The sequence below is a fragment of the Semicossyphus pulcher genome, unplaced genomic scaffold (assembly GCF_022749685.1).
Source record: "Semicossyphus pulcher isolate SPU_LCO1_2020_fin unplaced genomic scaffold, fSemPul1.0.p SCAF_12, whole genome shotgun sequence".
NCBI classification, from domain to species: Eukaryota; Metazoa; Chordata; class Actinopteri; order Labriformes; family Labridae; genus Semicossyphus; species Semicossyphus pulcher.
In genome coordinates this window covers 29,781,416-29,799,887 of record NW_027211626.1, presented here as the reverse complement: position 1 = coordinate 29,799,887, position 18,472 = coordinate 29,781,416, and the positions used below count along the sequence as shown (strand labels likewise).

The following is an 18,472-nucleotide window of genomic DNA, read 5'->3' as shown; positions in this document are numbered from 1 at the left end:
CAGGGTATTTTAATTAGTTTTTCTGACTTCCTGGAAATCATCTCATTGATGTAACTGTGCTAAACTTGAAAAGATCTCAACTTGTCCAATTTGTTAATCTATCACAGGGAGCATCATTCCTGGTAAGACATAAGTAGTTTTACATTTCTTTACCAACCAGCAGTTAAGTTATTTTGACAAAAATAAAAGCACTTGAAGTTCACTGTTTCTGATGTATCACAAGAAAATAGCATAGGATATGTATCTTGTATAATGTTCAGAGTTGGCCTGCTTTTTTTCAGGTACATTTTCCCTCCATGTATCCTCTGCCAGTGCTGCTTGTATTTCTGTGGGCCTGGAAGGTGAAATATTATAATTCCCTCTCGCCTTTGTACAGTAGGCAATGCTGGGATTAAGGGAGAAAAAACATGGTTCATGACATCACCAGCCAGTCGGTGAGATGGGCCACTGGACCGAGAGATATTGCAGAGACATAGTAGGACTTGGCAATGCCACACGGCTGAGCAATCTCACACATACGCACACAGAAATTCAATTAAGCTTGGTGAAAACTCCCCGTGTGCTTTTCTCACTATTGGCCTTTTAGCGCTTTTAGACCTAAGCTGTAGCAAACATGAACTGTTAGCTGCAGGAACACAAAACCAGACGCTGCTGATAACCAGTTAGACGTCTTCTACTGAATACAGCCCAAGGTTGTGGCTCTCATTTCATCCAACAATTTCTCATATGCTTTTGTTTGATGTTTGGATATCAATAATCTTTTGTGAGGTGTGTTGAGATAGCCTAAATGTGTTACTTTAACAATATTTCCTTGGTTTCATAAATCGATTATGTATTTTTTAGTGCTGATTAAATGGGAAATAAGTTACTTCTTCTGAAGGCTAAACACGACTTACATTTCCATTTTTTAAATACATGACTGCTTTCAATTCACACATGAATCCAGAAATGTGTGGAAAAGTTGCAATGTCCAATCAAGCCAAAGTGATTGTGGAACTTTTAAAGGTAAATAGTTTGTGGAATGAATTGCTGAATCTGGTGCTCAGGTTTAGGGAGGGGTGCAACAACCTGTCTCTGCAATAGAATGATGGCATTAACTTTCAATGTCATTATTATCATTCGTTCCTCAATGAACACCAGACAACTTAGCATCAGTGAACATTAAGAGATGTGGGCTGTGAGGTTAGCAACAGGCTGCATATAACATATTTATGCCAGAATATAATCAGTATCTTATTTACAAACTATTCGACAGTGGTACTTTTGCTTGTAGATTCTTGTAGAGTCTTCCTGCAGCGATGTATAAAAGCTAAATGCCTCTCATAGAGAACAGAGATAGCCTGTGAAACTGCTCAAGCGTACTGACTGTAGACTGTTCTTGAAAACAGTATGTACGGCTTTTTGGCTTACATCTGCTTCCCTCGATGCTGAAGATACAGGAGTGTCTGCTGACGTAGTTTACGCCCCTGCTGCAACTTGGCTGATGCGTCTCGAGACTGACGCTGTCACGTCTCTCACTTGCCTAAGCACATCCTGTCACTCTTTATGATGTGGCGTCTTTAGCACTTTAGATGTTGACACAGAAATGTGGCAGTTTCATGAGCGTGACTGAGAGATGTCCTCTCAATGACCCATCTTGATGGTCGTGCCAGGGTTACTTGTTTGGTTCTCTACCACTAAACCTCCAGGTCTTTGGAGGCTGTCTACCAGAATGATTGATAATCAATAGAGTCGCTCTCAGCTTGTCTTAGAAGATGCCCTCCAAATGAACCAGGTGGCCTCTGTTGTCTTGTATGTTTTTCTTGGACAACTCCATGGGAAGCCTCCAAATCAACTCCACAGCCAACAGTTACTGTGGATACTGTATGTCCCCATGTTGTGCTGGTGTGACCAAGTAATTTTGAATTGATGATCTCAACTAAAGGACCTAGGACTTGCTTTACCCTGTCCTTTACTTTGAGCTGTTGTAACAAGTGAATTTCCCCCAATGGGCGATCAATAAAGTCTGTCTTATCTCTTATCTTATCTTAAGAGCTTTCAGCCGTATTACAGCCTCTCCAACAGTGGAGTTTTCTTGATGCTCATGGTACTGTAGATTTTAAAAACGTTTTTCTTAGCACCTTTGCAGTTTCCATTGCTATAAATAACTCCTTAAATTGGTCAGATAAAGGGGCGATGGTTTAGCTCAGTTTGTAGAGCAGACGCCCCAATGCTCAGAGGCAAAGTCCTCAACACTTTGCCGCGGGTTCGACTACCATTCGGCCTTTTGATGCATGTCTAACCCCACTCTCTCTCCCCACATTTCCTGTCCATCTTCACTGTCCGATGTGTGTAATGGGATAATTAAAAATGTAGCCTAAAGTGTTCCAGCAGGGCTTTGGAGAACTAAAATCCATTAATTTATCTTTCCAAATTTGGACCTCCATCAGATTGTGTGCATGCATAGAGGAGACACAGCATACTTTATGTACAGGTACATTGTAATGTTTTTATATTCTTTATGCATAAAAATACATTTTTATTACTCAAATGAACCCAAATTGCAGTTCCATGTTGATGATGGTGCTGAGCTTTTTTTAAGCTTTTATGAACATTGGATTAGTGGGATCCAATTGCATGGACAAGATTTTATTTTTGGTATGTGTGTGTGCAAAATTCAGTGTAACCACAAGCTATTTATAGAGGGAGAGCTGGAGAATGGAGCACAGTCCTGAATAATGCAGCAGCAGATTGTCAGGTGGAATTAAGGACAATTGGTTGCATGTTAAAATATGGATCATTGTGTGTGTGCCTGTATTTTTGTGTGTTAGAGAGAGAATGAATGAGAGTTCACTTGTAAATGTGCATGTTTAGTGTAAGTAAGGGCCTTACTGTGTGCATGGTGTCAGCAAGCTGTATGTTTGAGTCTCTGTGTGTGCTTAATCTGCACTGAAGTGTAAAAGGGCCTTTGGAGCCACTGACAGGTGACAGAGTGACACCCTTAACTAGCTCCACATCATCTCTGTCAAACAGCACAAACAAGGCCCCCCCTTGTGGTTCAGTCCTATCGGGTGAGGGTCAACGTCATGGACCAGACCGTCTGATTCATAGCTCTAAGGAAAGGGGATCACAGAACAGATTATTGTGTGCGAGTAGCATTGGAGGTTGAATCCGCTTCCATATATTCTTCAGCTGACGTCCGGAGGCCGTGCTGAGGCGGAATGAAAGCTGCACTCGATGAACCTTTCACGGCTGGAAAGAGGATATTACCACCAAACAGGCTCACATATATCTCACAAGTGAATGTGTGCGTAAACACTTTGAGTCTCACACCAAATCCTTCCCATTCACTGCATACAGTATGGCATAGTAACACTCACACACAACACAAAGTGGTAGGATGCTGTTGGATAGTCTTGTGGAGTACTCAATTTCTGCATTATTGATTGGTTTTAGACATTTCTGTTGGTATAACCAAGCCACCACACTCGGGTGTTACCTTTACTTTAAGTGTGTGTATACTGTGTGTGTGTACAGCACTAGCTGGGGGGGAGACGCATCTGGGTGCCGACTGTTGGTCTGGAAAAAGAAATCCAGCTTTAGTAACCCTCAAGGACAAGACAGAAATCCCCCCGCACCACCATGAACATCTCTGCCTGTACTTGAGCTGTTTACTTTACTATAGTACTATCCCGCTTGAATAGTCATTGCATGTGACATCTAATATGAATTCTAATTCCAATATTAATATTATCGCTTAAAAACATTGAACATTATGATGACTGTTTTAGGGTTGACTAAAATTTGAAGTTTCTTCTGTGCCAAAGTGATGCCTTAGTTGTGGTACTGATACCGAAGTGATGTATTTGGTAATTTACTAAAATATATACGTTGCATGTTTTCCTGCAAAACAAACCAATTTTCTAAAATTCATGCATTCATGTTTAATTTCGTCTTTGTTTTGGTAAAAGCATCACCAGTGTAGGGTAAGGCTACAAGTCTTTAATTATAAGCTGCTGGACAGGTAATGGCTGGTTCTTCTCGAACCCCCCCAAAATGGCCATATTGTAAGATATGAAATAAGGCTTTGTTAGCTGCACACTCAGTGAGAAATGGATCTTATACCCTCACCTCTGTCATAAGTAAAACCTTGTGCCTGTGGTCTTGTCACTGATGTAGAACCTGCCTCGTTTAGAACTTTCAGATCTTTTCTTGACACCGGCAAGATGTTTGTGTTTTTTGATTGACTTCAGCACCAAAGTGTATTTGTTGGTATCCTGATGTATATTATTTTAAACATTTTTAAAGGTATATTTTAAGCAGGTTATTGTTAATATGACATAATGTAATAATGTATATTGCAGATGACAGTTTAAGAATAAGTTATGTTTTGTCCCGTGAACATTTTGTACTTAATTGATACAGTAGCTTCGGATCATTGCAGCTTGTATTACAGTGGGAAATACTGTAATATGGGAGTGTGTCAGGGTTAGTAGGGCAGATACCTGAGGCCTCAGCATACCACTGATTGAGCACTAAGATTAAGGAACTTTCTAATGGCTACGTGATTCACATTCACCCTTGACCCTTCAAGTGTCAAGCATTTACACACACCCAAACCTCGGCTCTTTCTCCTCCCGCTTACGCCCCGTGGAATAATGAGTGGACAGCATTACCTCAAAGGTCACTGAGTTTATCTGGCAGCAGGGCTCTTCATCAGTGGACCTCGTCTCTGACTGCACACATATGAGCTTAATGTACTCGTGTGTACATTTTTTCACATACCTGCATGTTTGTGTGTGGGTGTTTGTGCAGATAAATACATGTTTCCTGAAAGGTCATTTGTCAGGATGCCCTAATCCGACGTCTGCTTCATGATGGGAGCTGGTTTGCATGTAGAGCTTCCTTCCACGCTCTGATTGATGGCCACATCCAAATGCCAAAAGTTAAACAGCTGCTGGCCCCTGCCGCATGGAGGCCTCAGGGAAATTGACCCTTTAAACCAGCACATATCTGAACTTGTCCACACTTAATGTCAGGCATGTGCTTCTGTCTTTATGTGTCTTATCAAAGGTTTTACACAGACTTGTCCTTTGATTCCTGTGCCTTGTTTGAGCAGCAGCTGATCTCGGTGTTTACCACATATCTGTGACCTTGAACCATCCCCTTTCAGCTGGGGACCATCTCCCATCTCACTGGATGTAATTTAAGCAGGCATGGGGAATGGGGGTTGGGTTGGGAGGAACAATAGACAGAGGACGAGATGGGAAGTAACAGCAATGATGGAACCAAGATGAAGAGAGCAGAGGGAGAAGGAAGGAGGGATTTAAGTGGTCCCCAAACCCTTTCTGCTGCCTCTTTGCCTCTGCTCTACTGGTAAACAGCAAATGAGCAGCTACCATGATAACTAATCCACTCCCTACACCAGCAGAGCAGCAGCGCCCACTGCATACTGATGCCTTGGCCCTGGCGACGGTTGCTAGGAAGTCGACCGGAGGGGCAGTAAAGCAGGGGACTGGTGTAGATGAACGACATCAGTGTGTCTTTCATTTGATGTCAGAGTGACTGAAGCACTGTTGATAATAAACAGCCCCATGGTTAATGCGTATGATGTGTAAGCCATGAGCTTCATTAGAAACATTGTAAAGACACTCTTGAAAGAGACAGCTAGACATGAGACCACCTGGTCTGTCAGGTCTGTCATCAAGATGTTCAGAATCTGTTAAACAGATGATAATCTGGAGTATCATTTTTATATTTTATACAGTAATACAACTCAAGAGTGAAGTGCATCCTATGGAGCAACAAGGCTGCATTGGGATTGCATCATTTGACATCATACACATGGGGGCGGCTGTGGCTCAGTGGTAGAGTCGGTCGTCTTTCAATCGGAAGGTTGTAGGTTCAATCCCCAGCTCCCTTAGGCTACATGTCGAAGTGTCCTTGGGCAAGACACTGAACCCCAAATTGCTCCAGGTGGCATAGCAGCCTTGAGTGGTCGCAAAGATTAGAAAAGCGCTATATAAGTACAGTTCATTTACCATTTACATTATATAGATAGAAGTTGTTGCCATGGTACAATAGCAGGATTTGCTTATCCTATTAGTACTGCTTCCTGAAGAGCTGACAGGTGTTGATACCAATGAGTTGAAGTGTGTTCACGCAGTGCATGGGTACAGCATACAAATAGTAGTCTCTTCATGTGAATGGGCAGGAGATATTTTGTGTCTGATGCATTTTGCTGTCTGTTTGTAGTCCAAGTAGTATTGACCAATCACGTTTGAGCAGGCTTTGGTTGTATGCAAGTCAGTTTTGCAGGTCATAAACCAAAGTTTTAAACTAAGTGGAATTTTGAGCTGATGATGATGCGATCACCAAAGTGATTACAATTCATCTTTTGGGAATGTCTTAATCTGAACCGGATTTCAGGACATTCTGTCCAATCATTTTTTAGATATTTGGGGACCAAAAAATGTCAACCTACTAAAAAGTCAGGGGATCATCAAAGTCATTTGTGATTTATTGTCTAGTATCATGACTCTCCATTAACTAGATGATGAGCTATTTAAACACTTCATTAATGTTTGTAGCTGCTGGAAGCACTGCAGAAGCGATCAGGGAATCATCAAAGTCAGAGGTCTTCCTTGTAGCACTGTGGATGTCTGGACCAATTACGAAAACAGTCTGACTGTTGCTGAGATTTTTCAGTCTGGAACAAACAAGTGACATCTATCAAGCCACACAGCTAGCATGGCTGACATTAATATAAAGAACTTAACTTATCAGTCATAGTGTTAATGGTGCATTCAGATTGAACACAGAGAATGTTCATTTTATATTATTCATGCAGATTTGCGAGTTGTGTACATATGCCCGATAACAAAGTACACACTGAACCAATGGTGTTTGTGTGCCTCTGACTGGTCTGTGTGAAGCTTTTGGACGAGCACTCATTATTTGCACTAGTTGAAACATATTTTTTCAATGTAAAGTTCTCTGTTAGTGTTCATTCACACAGCCTGATACACAAGGTCTGCCTTTTATCTTCAGGTTAAGATAATGAGTATAAAAGAAGCTGTTCAGGTTGGTTAGGCCACACTGCAAAGACTACAGTAACCTATTTCTGTGACCGTATGAACTCTTCCTTTTGTCTTTACAGGTCTGAAGGATTCCTTTGTTCTGGTGCCCTTTGCTTAAATACCTTCCTGTCTTCTGTTTTCAGGTGATCCACAAACACTTCTACCTGAAGCGGACAGAGATCATGACTCAGTGTGAGGAGTGGATTGCCGACATCCAGCAATACAGCAGCGACAAGAGGGTCGGCCGCACCATGTCCCATCATGCTGCTGCTCTCAAGGTAATGTCCATTAATGCTCTCAGACAGAAGAGAGATGGATCAACAGATTGGTTTTACAATTAGAGAAATATTTACTAACAACAGAATTCATCCATAAACAGCTAAATTAATATAAGTTAATAAGAACTTAAAAGAAATGTGATGTGATTGATGTAACGTTTAACCTGACTGTGTGTGTGTGTGTGTGTTGTCCCTGCAGAGACACACGGCTCAGCTCAGAGAGGAGCTTCTGAAGCTGCCCTGCCCCGACGGTCTGGAGCCCGACGGTGATGAATTCTCCGAGAGGAGTGCCTCCCTAATCCTCAAAGAGCTGCCCAGTCAGGACGCAGAGAAACCGGGCGGCAGTCAGGACAGCCACTGCAGCGAGGGCCAGCTATGAGTCCTCCCTCCTCCATCCCCTTCCCTCCCAGCATCCCCAGCCCTCCTTCCCCTTCCTCCTTATGATTATTACTCTCGAAAAGACTTGATGGCTTCAGAGCACAAGCCTCCACTTTGTCAATATTTGTATGTAAAGATCTAATAGCAGAATAGCAGGATGAGGGGACGTGGGGAAGCAGAGCGCAATGAGATGAACTCTGAACTATGCTACGCCCTTAATGAAAACAGTCGACAAAAACTTTTATTTACCTGTAAAGGAGTGTAAACATTTTGTGCTTTTTTCCAATTGTGATATAACCACTGATTGGTATGTTATTAAACTTGTTTATGTATACATAATGGCAGAGGAAAATTACAGATTATATAAGGGAAACTACCTTTAGAGAAGAATGTTTACTGAATGTTCATTTCCTTCTTTTCTTTTTCTTTTGGACTGTTAGAGAGCGAACAGTTGTAACCAAGGATATATTGGTCATTCTTTAAGGATACTATTTAAAAAAACAAGACAAAAAACACACACAGGTAACAGAATCTGACATGAAAAGCCCCTCTGGTCATCCCTTGCTTCATTTGATTTCTCTTGGATCATCCACTGAAATAAAAGCTGAGACGGACATTCTTAAATTGCTATGTTATCCCTTTTTAAAGGCTCCAAATTAAAAATCATCATGCTCTGGATTAACATTTGTTGCCTCTCGAAACTTCTCCATGACCATTTTCCATTGACATGACTGTAGATCGTAAGACTGTGTGTCAGAGCCTCATGGGAAATGTATTTTGAAGGCTTGTGCATGTGTATGTGTGTTCTCTGTGCGTGTGCAACAATCCCCAGTGAGATACAAAGCTGTGATGTGCCTTTGATCTACACCACACCACCAAATACTCCGACAGAGTACCTTTACTGATTTCTTTGCTATTTCTACAAAATAATTAATTCTGCTCCTTCTGACATTAAAACTGCTTTGATCTTTTTTTATTATGTTGAACTCAAGTGAACAAAAAATGCACTTTCTATTTTACTCACTCCTTAGAACAGTCACATTCTCCTTTTGCTAGGACATTAAATGGAGCTTGAAAGTATGGATTGATTGTGCGAATGCTTCTTTTCTGCTTTTAAAATGACATCACCTGGATGACTCAATTTCAGTTACTTGTATTAAAAAAAGTTAGTGCTTAATTTTTAGAATGCCTTTTCGCAAGCAAGGAAACAATCTCTTTAGGTATGATTCGTTTTTGGGGGACCCTTCAAGCATGATGTCCTGTAAACTGCTGAGTTCCATTCAATTATATTATATTCTACCCAATACATGCATGTCAAACACGGTATGCCTAAAATGCATTGACGTGTTACTACATGCACTCCTTTCTGTATTACGCAAGCCAGAAAGCAATTTTGGCTAATCTGACCCACAATCCTTTGCACAGCGGAAGATACTTCTCATTGACTGAGCTGCTGAGAAAGCACAGAAAGGTGCGCTACAGACTGCGATGGATGTATGAGCAAGGATCGAAGTTCAAGGTGCAGTGTTATGACAAAGAAGTATGTCTCAATTCTATGCACTCTGCATGTAAAGCAAGTACTTTTTAAGGGCAGCTGCAGTATTGTTGGGAGAGATTATATCCTAAACTCAAAATGACGAAGGGGAAAAGAGAGGTGCAATGACCTCCTCTGGAATAACCAGAAAGGCAAATATATCTGTATTTTTCAGCGAAAAAGATATAATAAATCTTTATTATACATGAAAGGGTTAAAACTTGACAGACTAAAAGTCTACAGCAATGATAGCAGCCCTGTGATGCTGTACTCTGCCACTGTCTTAGCACATCTCATGAGGACAAATGACGGCTTATGACAGTCTGATGTAGGTTTATTAGTGTTCTAGGTATTTGAGCCTGAAAAAAAGTAATTAAGAGATTAATTATGTTAACCTGGTGGAGGCACTAGATGAAATGTTAACTTGTCACCAGTCATTAAAATTCATCCTGATGAAAACAATGATGAAATTTCATAGTAATGTATTTAATAGAGGCTGAAATACTTTATCCAAGTGGTGAAGTGACACAGACAATCCCTGGTGACAGGAACAGGAAACAACATGAATTTGCCTCAAGGCTTTTTTGCTTAAATTATGATGACAAATCTAAAAAATTAAATCAGATTTGAAATGTATGTGTACTTCTAAATGACAGCACCAAACACTGCATGTGACGGCAGACTTCCAGTCTGTCGCAAAGAAAACAACTAAGGGCTCCATTAACATGATGTCGACCAGTGCAACCATCACTTGTTTTTCCTGACATTGAACAGCTTAGTTAAGAGATCAGAGCTAATTTTGTTGTGTCAACATGCAATATTTTTTACATGTAAATAAACATTTTGTTGGATCAACACCTCAGGTAGATTTTCTGCACCTTAAGCGATTTCGTTCTGGCGTTTACATGCAAATACCTGTCACCAGCCAATGGACTGTGCCATTTTAACCTACAGAGAGGTTAAAAGAATGGTAACTATGCCTAATAATATCCACAATAACATTCATACTAGCAGAAATAGTATTTCAGGATATTAACAACTTAACAAACTTAACAAATCAATGATATCTCTAAATCCTTGAAAGGCCATTTTAACACTTATAAGTGGGCTGAAGACATTTTCTTTTTTATATCCAGCATGAGCACTCTGGGTCTCTGCAGTACTCCAAGGGAAATCTCCCATTTTAAATATCTTCAATCCAACTGTTACTAGTCATAATTTTAATTTCAAATGTTTAAAATGAAAAACATTATATTTAAAAACAACGCCTATGTGTTGAGCTGCCTGGGTGCTAAAAAGAATCTACTGTGAATAAACTGGCAAGGACTCTGGAAATGTTCTCATCTGTAACAATCTAGAATGCGACAGCACCATTGTACTGGTGAATGTAATGAGTGCACTTTACATGAATATTTCAATTAGATGCTACTTTATACTCTTCTACTCTATTTTACTACATTTCAGTGGGAAACATTGTACGACCTACCTGTCCACATTCATCTGATGGCAGAACTATCTAATTAGGCTTGTTTGCAGGTGAAAATGGTGCATGTCGTGTCTCACTGTGCCCCTTCGTTCATGCGTTTGTTAATCTGTTACCTGATTGCTGTCCTGTGCAGCTTTCCGGTTTGGGGAGCTAAAATACTGTTTCAGTGCTCCAAGTCCTGCTGTTTGAGTCATCTGGTATTAGGTCTTGTGCTGCAGTCGAATAGTCCTTTTTGGTTCAGAAGGTTCCTAACTAAGGGAAACGACCCAGAAGTGTTTCAAAGTATAATAAATTGGATTTTTACTTGAATTTTGTCAACAACACATTCAAACTGGGCCCCTCCTCCTGAGCTCTTCATCACCAGAAGCTCACTCTCACTCTCTCGTGCGAGAACACTCCCACCCTGCCGAGCTAACACCAACAGCGTCTCTACTTTTGGCCTAGCATGCTAACCGCCAGTTACCATTGCGCTAACTGCCGGTAAGCTTTGCGCTAGGATGCTAACCGCCGATTAGCTGTTATCCCCGGTTATCCCCAGAAAGAAGGCCAACTCTGCATCGCTCTTTCGCCATGTTCGCCAGTCTGATAGATTGTAGCTAGATTGTAGTTTTTACACTGCTGACCCACGTGACAAAAGCCAGTATAAGTGCAGTTGGATTCTCTGAGCACTACGGTTGTCTTTTCCTTACTCCTTTTGAACTCTCCTCAAACCTTTCCTCGACCTCATGACGTTTTTCCATCGAAGTCAAGGAAAAATGGTTTGGAAAAGACATAGGACCACAGACTTGTTTTCCTGTTCCCTTCTTACACCAACTGTGACAAAAGAAACTGGACAGTCATGGACCCAGCAGACATTTCCTTTGACGACCCTTCTGACCTCATGTGTTGCTCCGTTATTGGCACAAAAGCAGGTTTCCTCTAAGCTCTGGCTCAAGGATTTGTCACCTGAGTGGACCACATACTTCCTCAACACCTGTGAACTTCAGCCTGCTCCTGGTAATGTAAGGGCGCATTCACACCTAAAGTCCATTTATTTGGTCCGAAATTGTTATAATGTTGCTTTTTGCCTTGAGTTTGGTTTGTGTTCACACTGCAGCTTTTACCAGCAGACCAAAAGTTTTTAAGCGAGGAAACTGCTCCCTGATTGGTCAGAATCTCCATGTGTGTGTAAACTCCCCGAAGTAAACAAAGCAGGAGAGCACACTGATCAATCACACTCAACACGATCGCAGACTTTAATGTTTTGTTGTCCGAGTTTTTTTTTAAATTTTTAACCAACATTGTTCCACAGCTCAATCACTTCCTTTCTCCTTTAGTTTTTCACAGTTTGAATTCCTCCTTGTTTTTGTATATTTCAACAAGCATTTGTGAAATTGTTTGGTCAGCCCATATTTCTATTTCCTCGTTGCACTCCCACATCTGTCTTCTATCTCATCTTGCTGCCTGGCTGCGTGGCTGTCTCTGCCAATGTCAGCACCCGTTACCAACACACAATGCACAGTGTATTGGTTTGCTTCCTGTTTTTGGTCCTACTTTAAGTAAATGTACCAGAATCAAACCGGACCGTGGTTCGTTTGGACCCATCTTGTCTAGCGGACCATGGTCCGGTTGTTTGGTCCATACCAGAGCTCGATTCTGGCATTCACACCATCCTAAATGAACTGCACCAAGGGGACAAACACTCCAGGGTTCGGTTCAATTGGACTAAACAAGGCTGGTGTGAACCCGCCCTAAGTCTCCACCCTATTAGCTCCTAGACAGCACCTCGGCCTGCGGTCTGCATCGCTGACTGCTAGCCATCAGCCTGCTAGCTTCCAGTGTACATCAAAGCCTGCTAGCTGCCAGCGTGAGTCCCAGCCTGCAAACCTTCAGCCTGATCAATTGCAGCCTCACCTGACCAGCTCCACAGAGCTGCCACCAACCCTGTCAGGTTCCCAGTCCCAATCCTGGCCTGCATTTATTAGCAAGAATTCTTGCTCCTTGACTGGGCCTCGGCCTGCTCGCAGCAGTAGTCTGCACCTTGACTTGATAGCATCCAATCTGCTACCTTCCAGTCTTTTCCTGTCCTGAGCCAGCAAGTGCGCTACTTCTGAACAGGCTAGCTCCCTACTCACCTGTTCTGCTCCTGCATTCCCTCAATGCTTTGAGCAATCTATGAACTGTTTGAGGAGCTACCTGGCACTCACCTTCTAAGGCTACCTGCCAGGCTATTTCTACGGGTACCTGTTTAGGCCACAGCAAAGAAATGGGTCTCAACCAGCCCTATCAAGTTTCCAGACAAAAGACAAAACAATGTGCAACAGCACACTGAGGCAGCCAACCCAGGCACCATCTTGGATGCCATCCTGGCTGGCATTTTTTTGATACAACAATTTACAATAAGGTCCAATAGACAAACCCCCACGACAACTGGGCTAACCATCTGTTGATGAAAACCATATGGTACAATTGAAAGCTCGAGACAATGCCAAACATTAAGTTGGGATTGTTCTCTATTCATTGTTTTGAATATTATAATGTTCTAATAAATTTGATTCACAGTATTTGTATGTAATCACACATACAGTATAGCAGCTGTGTGTTGCTTGAGATATAATGTAAATGCTCACTTACAGCGTTTCTTGTGGCTGCATTGCTACCTGGTCTATATGAAAACCCTGCCAGTGGTGAACAGGGTCCAGCAATGTCCAGCCTCACACATTGTCATAGGAAAAACACATGTACTTCACAAAGGTTGCACTTGTTGCATGGACATTGTATTAGATTTGACTCCACTGGTGTTCACTGTATTGTGTCCTCCCCCTGTATGTGTGCCACCTGTCCTCTGTTACCGTCCCTCAGATGTCTGTGAAATTTGATTCAGTTCCACACTGGAAATTCAGTTGACTGAGTCTAACTGATTTAGAGGGCTCTGTATAAGATCACAGTGCATGTCAGAGCAAGAAGCACTTCATGAATACAAAAGAACTCTATATGGACCTCAGAGCGAGGGGGAATAGTAATGAGACATACAACCAGGGAAGGGATGATGATGAAGCTTTGATAAAAGTTTCGAGGACCACAGGGAGCTCTGTAAAAGAACAACACCTCGATTAAGGATAAAAACAGACCTTAATGATTACAAAACATTTATTGGCTCTGTGCCTAGTGGATATTCTGCCTGACATCATACTGCCTGATCAGGTTGGATTTATAAGTGGAAGGTCAACTGAACTTTGTTAATCTCAGAACATTGCTTTACTTTAAGTAGATGCCGTGAGCAGGGAAGACAACACTCAGGTCATTGGACTCCCCCTCGATGTGGAGAAGGGTTCTTATTAGGTGTTTTATTACATAACCACTTTTTGTGTGTAAACACGTTTCTAGATTAGATTAAAGTTATATATGCAGAACCACAAGCACTAGTGCCTACTCTATCCACAATCTACAGATTGCATTAAAAATTTTAAAATATAATTTTTTGCCTTTATTATATAGGACAGCTTAAGAGAGACAGGAAATGTGGGGAGTAGAGAGTGGGGGATGACATGCACCAAATGATCATCAGACCGAACCACTTGCAGCAGCTAATAGATCTGACCCAAGGATTTGTTCAGTTATAGCTGGAGAAAAAGAACACAAGTTGTTCCTTTATGCCAAAGAAATTCAGCCCTACAGTATGACATTTTTCTGAGCCAATGCCAATGTGGAGAACAAATTAGTTCACTACAATGTTGATAGTAAGATACAGGAGTGAAACATTGCACAAAACACTGCATGTTGCAAATTCAACTGTTACCATTAAAGATTTCAACGTATATAGGCTTGTATAAGATAAGTACAGAAGTACACCTCAGTTTCATTATATTTCAGTTATGGTGCATTTAACATTCTGTCGGGGAATTCAGTTAATAAGGGACTTTGAGTGTAATGAGGAAAAAGTCCCGAATAAACAGAGGCTAAGCATAAACAACTTGGACTGAGGAGGGTTGGCATTACCAAACATAATATTGTTAATGATATAATTTGAAATAACAAAGCTGTCTAAACTTTGGACTAATGGAGGTGAAAATCATCCTCCATTCATCCTCAAGCACCTGGACTTCCCTACGCCAGGAACATGATTGTGGACGCTTTCAATGTAATTACCCCATCCAAGTGGAACAAGCTATCCTCGCTGAACTTGCCTGACTTCCTCTGTGGAGGTGGATCACAGACTTTCTTTCTGACAGCAGGCAGCATGTGAAGCAGGGAAAACATGTCTGTTGGTCCATTGACTATTAGCACCGATTCCCATCAAGGCTGCATTCTTTCCTTCTGCTCCTCACCCTGAACAGTTGCTCCCCCATGCTAGCTGGAATTTGCAGGCAACAACACCCTCATCAGACTCATCTCTGGTGGTAACTTTGATGGGAAACACCAAACAGCCCAGAGGAGAGGCAGAGAGACACCAAAGATGCAGAGGCAGAACTCATAGTCGGGATCGCTTCGAGGATTGATGGTCAAAGGCTGGCAGGGTCAAGGAAAAGCGCTGGAAAGTCTTGCGTGAAAGTCAGGGAACAATCTGGCAATGAATGTGTCAGCAGGAGAGGCTTATATCCTGGCTTGATTACTGATAAGGAGCAGCTGTGTGCCCTGGTGAGCTTATTGAACTGATGAGGTAGGCGTGGAAGGCAGACAGAGGGGAACAGAGGTGAGGTGAGTGGAAAAATACTGAGACCCAGAGAGCAGAGCAGTGACAAGGGATAGTGTCATTGGTGCTGATAATAGTTGTACAATATTCGGTGTACAAGGGTGTGGTCACTTCCTGAAACAATGAGTTTGACCCTTTATCTCAATTGAAACAATTTCTGCACATTATTCAATTATAACTTTTAACATTCCTCCTTCCATTCCTCGGCAAGAAACACATTTGGGTTATCTTGGATGAGTTTTGGAGGCAGGTTGGTTTTGTATGGCCTTCAATACCATGTAAATAACAAATTTGCATTTTGGCAGGATATTAGCTGCGATGGCTGTCTTGGTCTTACAACCAAATGTTGGTAAATGGACAAAGATATTTTGGTAATTAGACGAGTTGTCAGGAGATCACCAAACATTTGGGGATCATAAACATTTGTACAAAATTCAACAGTAGTCTGTCCATCTCTAGAGCCATTCCAATGGTGTGGCTTAAAATGTAACAAATTCCGAATGAAGGAACCAGTAGTCTGATATCGTATAGTATTGTGGTTATGACTTGCTTTTGATTATGTGATTAATGTTGCTTTGTTAGGAAATGTTTACAAATGCAACCTGCATATCAGGATTACCTCTGGTCCTTGAGAATAACTGCCACCACTGTTGAAATCATGTTTAACCTGAATCGTCCGGTGGCTCAGCTAAGCAGCTTGGAACTTCACCCTTGGAAGCAGAAATAACACAGTTAATAGGAAAACTTGCATGTTGGTTGCACTTGTTAAAAGATGATTCAGTGACCAGAGAAGAGATTCTGCCCCTGCAGGAGTGAGCTCTCTCTTTCCATTTGCATGGTTGTCACTTCATGAAGAGTTGCATGAAACAACTCAGTTTTGCACTTCTTTGCATGTGAACAGATAAAAGAGAAGAGCTTCAAGCATAAAAAGCTAAATACAACGTCATGGCCAGCCAGGGGGAATAGCATGAGCAAAACCAACACAGTCCTGCTCAGCATTTCAAAAGTACAATCTCACACTTTAAGCCATATGAATGACTGATTGGATTCAAACACAACTTTTTCAATAAAGAGCGGAAAAAAGGCCATAAAGCACAGCAATAACAAGCCCTGGCAATTTGTCTCCGGCAGAATACCAGGCAGAACCACTCAGCCTTGTGTTTAGGTGTTATTATTTTGTAATAACCAGATGAGGCAGAAGATACTGTAGGAAATACTTGCAGACCGATGCATCCTGCTTTAAAACAAATGGAAAATTTCTAAATCAGGAAAATGATCTGGTTTATTCACTGCATATTGAAAACAAAGATTCACAACATGGCTATAGATTTCTTTATGACCAAAGTGAGTTTTTGACTAGGATTACATTCGTGGTTACTGTAAACAACAGAGAATGGAAATGACATTTGTCTCTCAGTATAATGTCTATTATAAGGATAAAAGATGGGGATTATTTTTGGATACTTTGCACCTTAAATAACACCAAACTAATAAAGAAAGCTCAGGGAAAGGCATTCTAATACAACATCTGGTCCTGTGGAAAAATGCATCTATTAAAAATTCAATGAATAAAGAAAATAGATACAAAAACAGTTATTAACATATTGAATAGTAAAGATTAAAAAAGCCTTATTGTTTCCACACTATACACAATAACCATCGGGGATGCAAATATGAGTATTTTGCTTTTTTTTTATTTTTTTGTGCGATTACTTTAGTCTGTTAACACACTTAGAAGTACTGTTCAATGAAGTTAACATATGTTTTTAAAACCGGCGCAATAATCCTAATATATCCCTTATTACAATAATGTTCGAACACTGATAAGGATGGTTTTGTATTATTCGTACATTAACTTCTGATATTTTCCTGTTTAAGAATAGATATAGAATCTGATATTTATAGCTTTTTCTACTTTTTAAATATATATCATTGCACAAGTTCTATTATAGATAGTAAATGATAAGTGTGATAACCATCTCACATGATGTCAATATGATATTGAAAAGACCAAGATTAGTTTATGTGTTCTGCCTGCCAGTTGTCTTTAAGAGGCAGTGGAACACAAAGAGGAATACAGTGCTGTTCATAACACCTTCACATCACAGAGGATACATCTCACTTTATCGTAATTAGGCTGTGAGGACTAAATATCAGTAAGAACTGAAGTTATTAATATCCTCATGTCCCACTTATTTCCACACCTATTATATCACTTCACATCTCTTAAAATAACTACATCAGTCCCTGTTATTACAGCTAATATCTGGAGAATATGAAATCTTGTTTTTAAGCTTTTCTGCACAAACCTGAACACTCATCTTCATCACACGATTGGATACAGAACCGACTGACAGTAAGTGGTAAAAAAAAGTAAGATGAAAACATCTCCATAATCTTAGTAAGGTACATAGTACAGTACAGTTAACATAGAAATAATGACAACATTTTTGAACATACAATATATCTCTGACAAGAAGAGCTTTATCTTTAAGGCAATCCTTGCCACACATATTTAATAGCCTCTCCAAAAATTCAAACACGGTTTCAAAGCAGCCTTTTTGGTTATAGATTATTATTGTTATATATTTTTGTATTATCTTTTGCTTTTGTTGAGTATTGTCAAGTTCTTGTCATGATTTCTCACTGTATATGGTATTTAAATTGTTTCTTGATTAGTATCGTCTTTTTTTTTTTTTTACTACTTTCATTTTATTTGTTTTGTGGTTGTGTATTATTATTTGAGGGTTTACATAATGTTTTTTGGGACAGTCTCAGTAAACATCGGAAGACACTTTAATAAATGTAGTAAGTATAATCTGTGCTTTGTCATAAAGAATCGTCATTAAGAGTTCAACACTTTATATACTTTATATCCTTTTACAATGAAACAAGCAAACATACTCTTCAGTTTACATACCTATATTGGTATATTAAAAAACGCGTCCCGCTCTGCAGGCAAGCGGTGCTCTTTAAAAAATGACCTAACATCTCTGTGCATGTCTCAATTAAATTTCCCACAATGCAATGCGCATCTGTCATGGCTGCTCACTGATGCCACTTGCA

At 40.6% G+C, this 18,472-nt stretch overlaps 1 protein-coding gene across 6 annotated transcripts in view; it reads left to right on the top strand.

The window, feature by feature from the left end:
• The window catches only part of birc6 (baculoviral IAP repeat containing 6), a 113,910-nt gene extending 105,114 nt beyond the window's left edge, over positions 1-8,796 (top strand). For all 6 annotated transcript variants that reach the window (XM_069659277.1, XM_069659276.1, XM_069659280.1 and 3 more), the window contains exons 72-73: positions 7,202-7,336; positions 7,536-8,796. In XM_069659277.1, the coding sequence (XP_069515378.1) occupies positions 7,202-7,336; positions 7,536-7,715 (315 nt within the window). In that variant the 3' untranslated portion in view covers positions 7,716-8,796. The remainder of the gene's footprint in view (positions 1-7,201; positions 7,337-7,535) is intronic.
• The last annotated feature ends 9,676 nt before the right edge of the window (positions 8,797-18,472 follow it).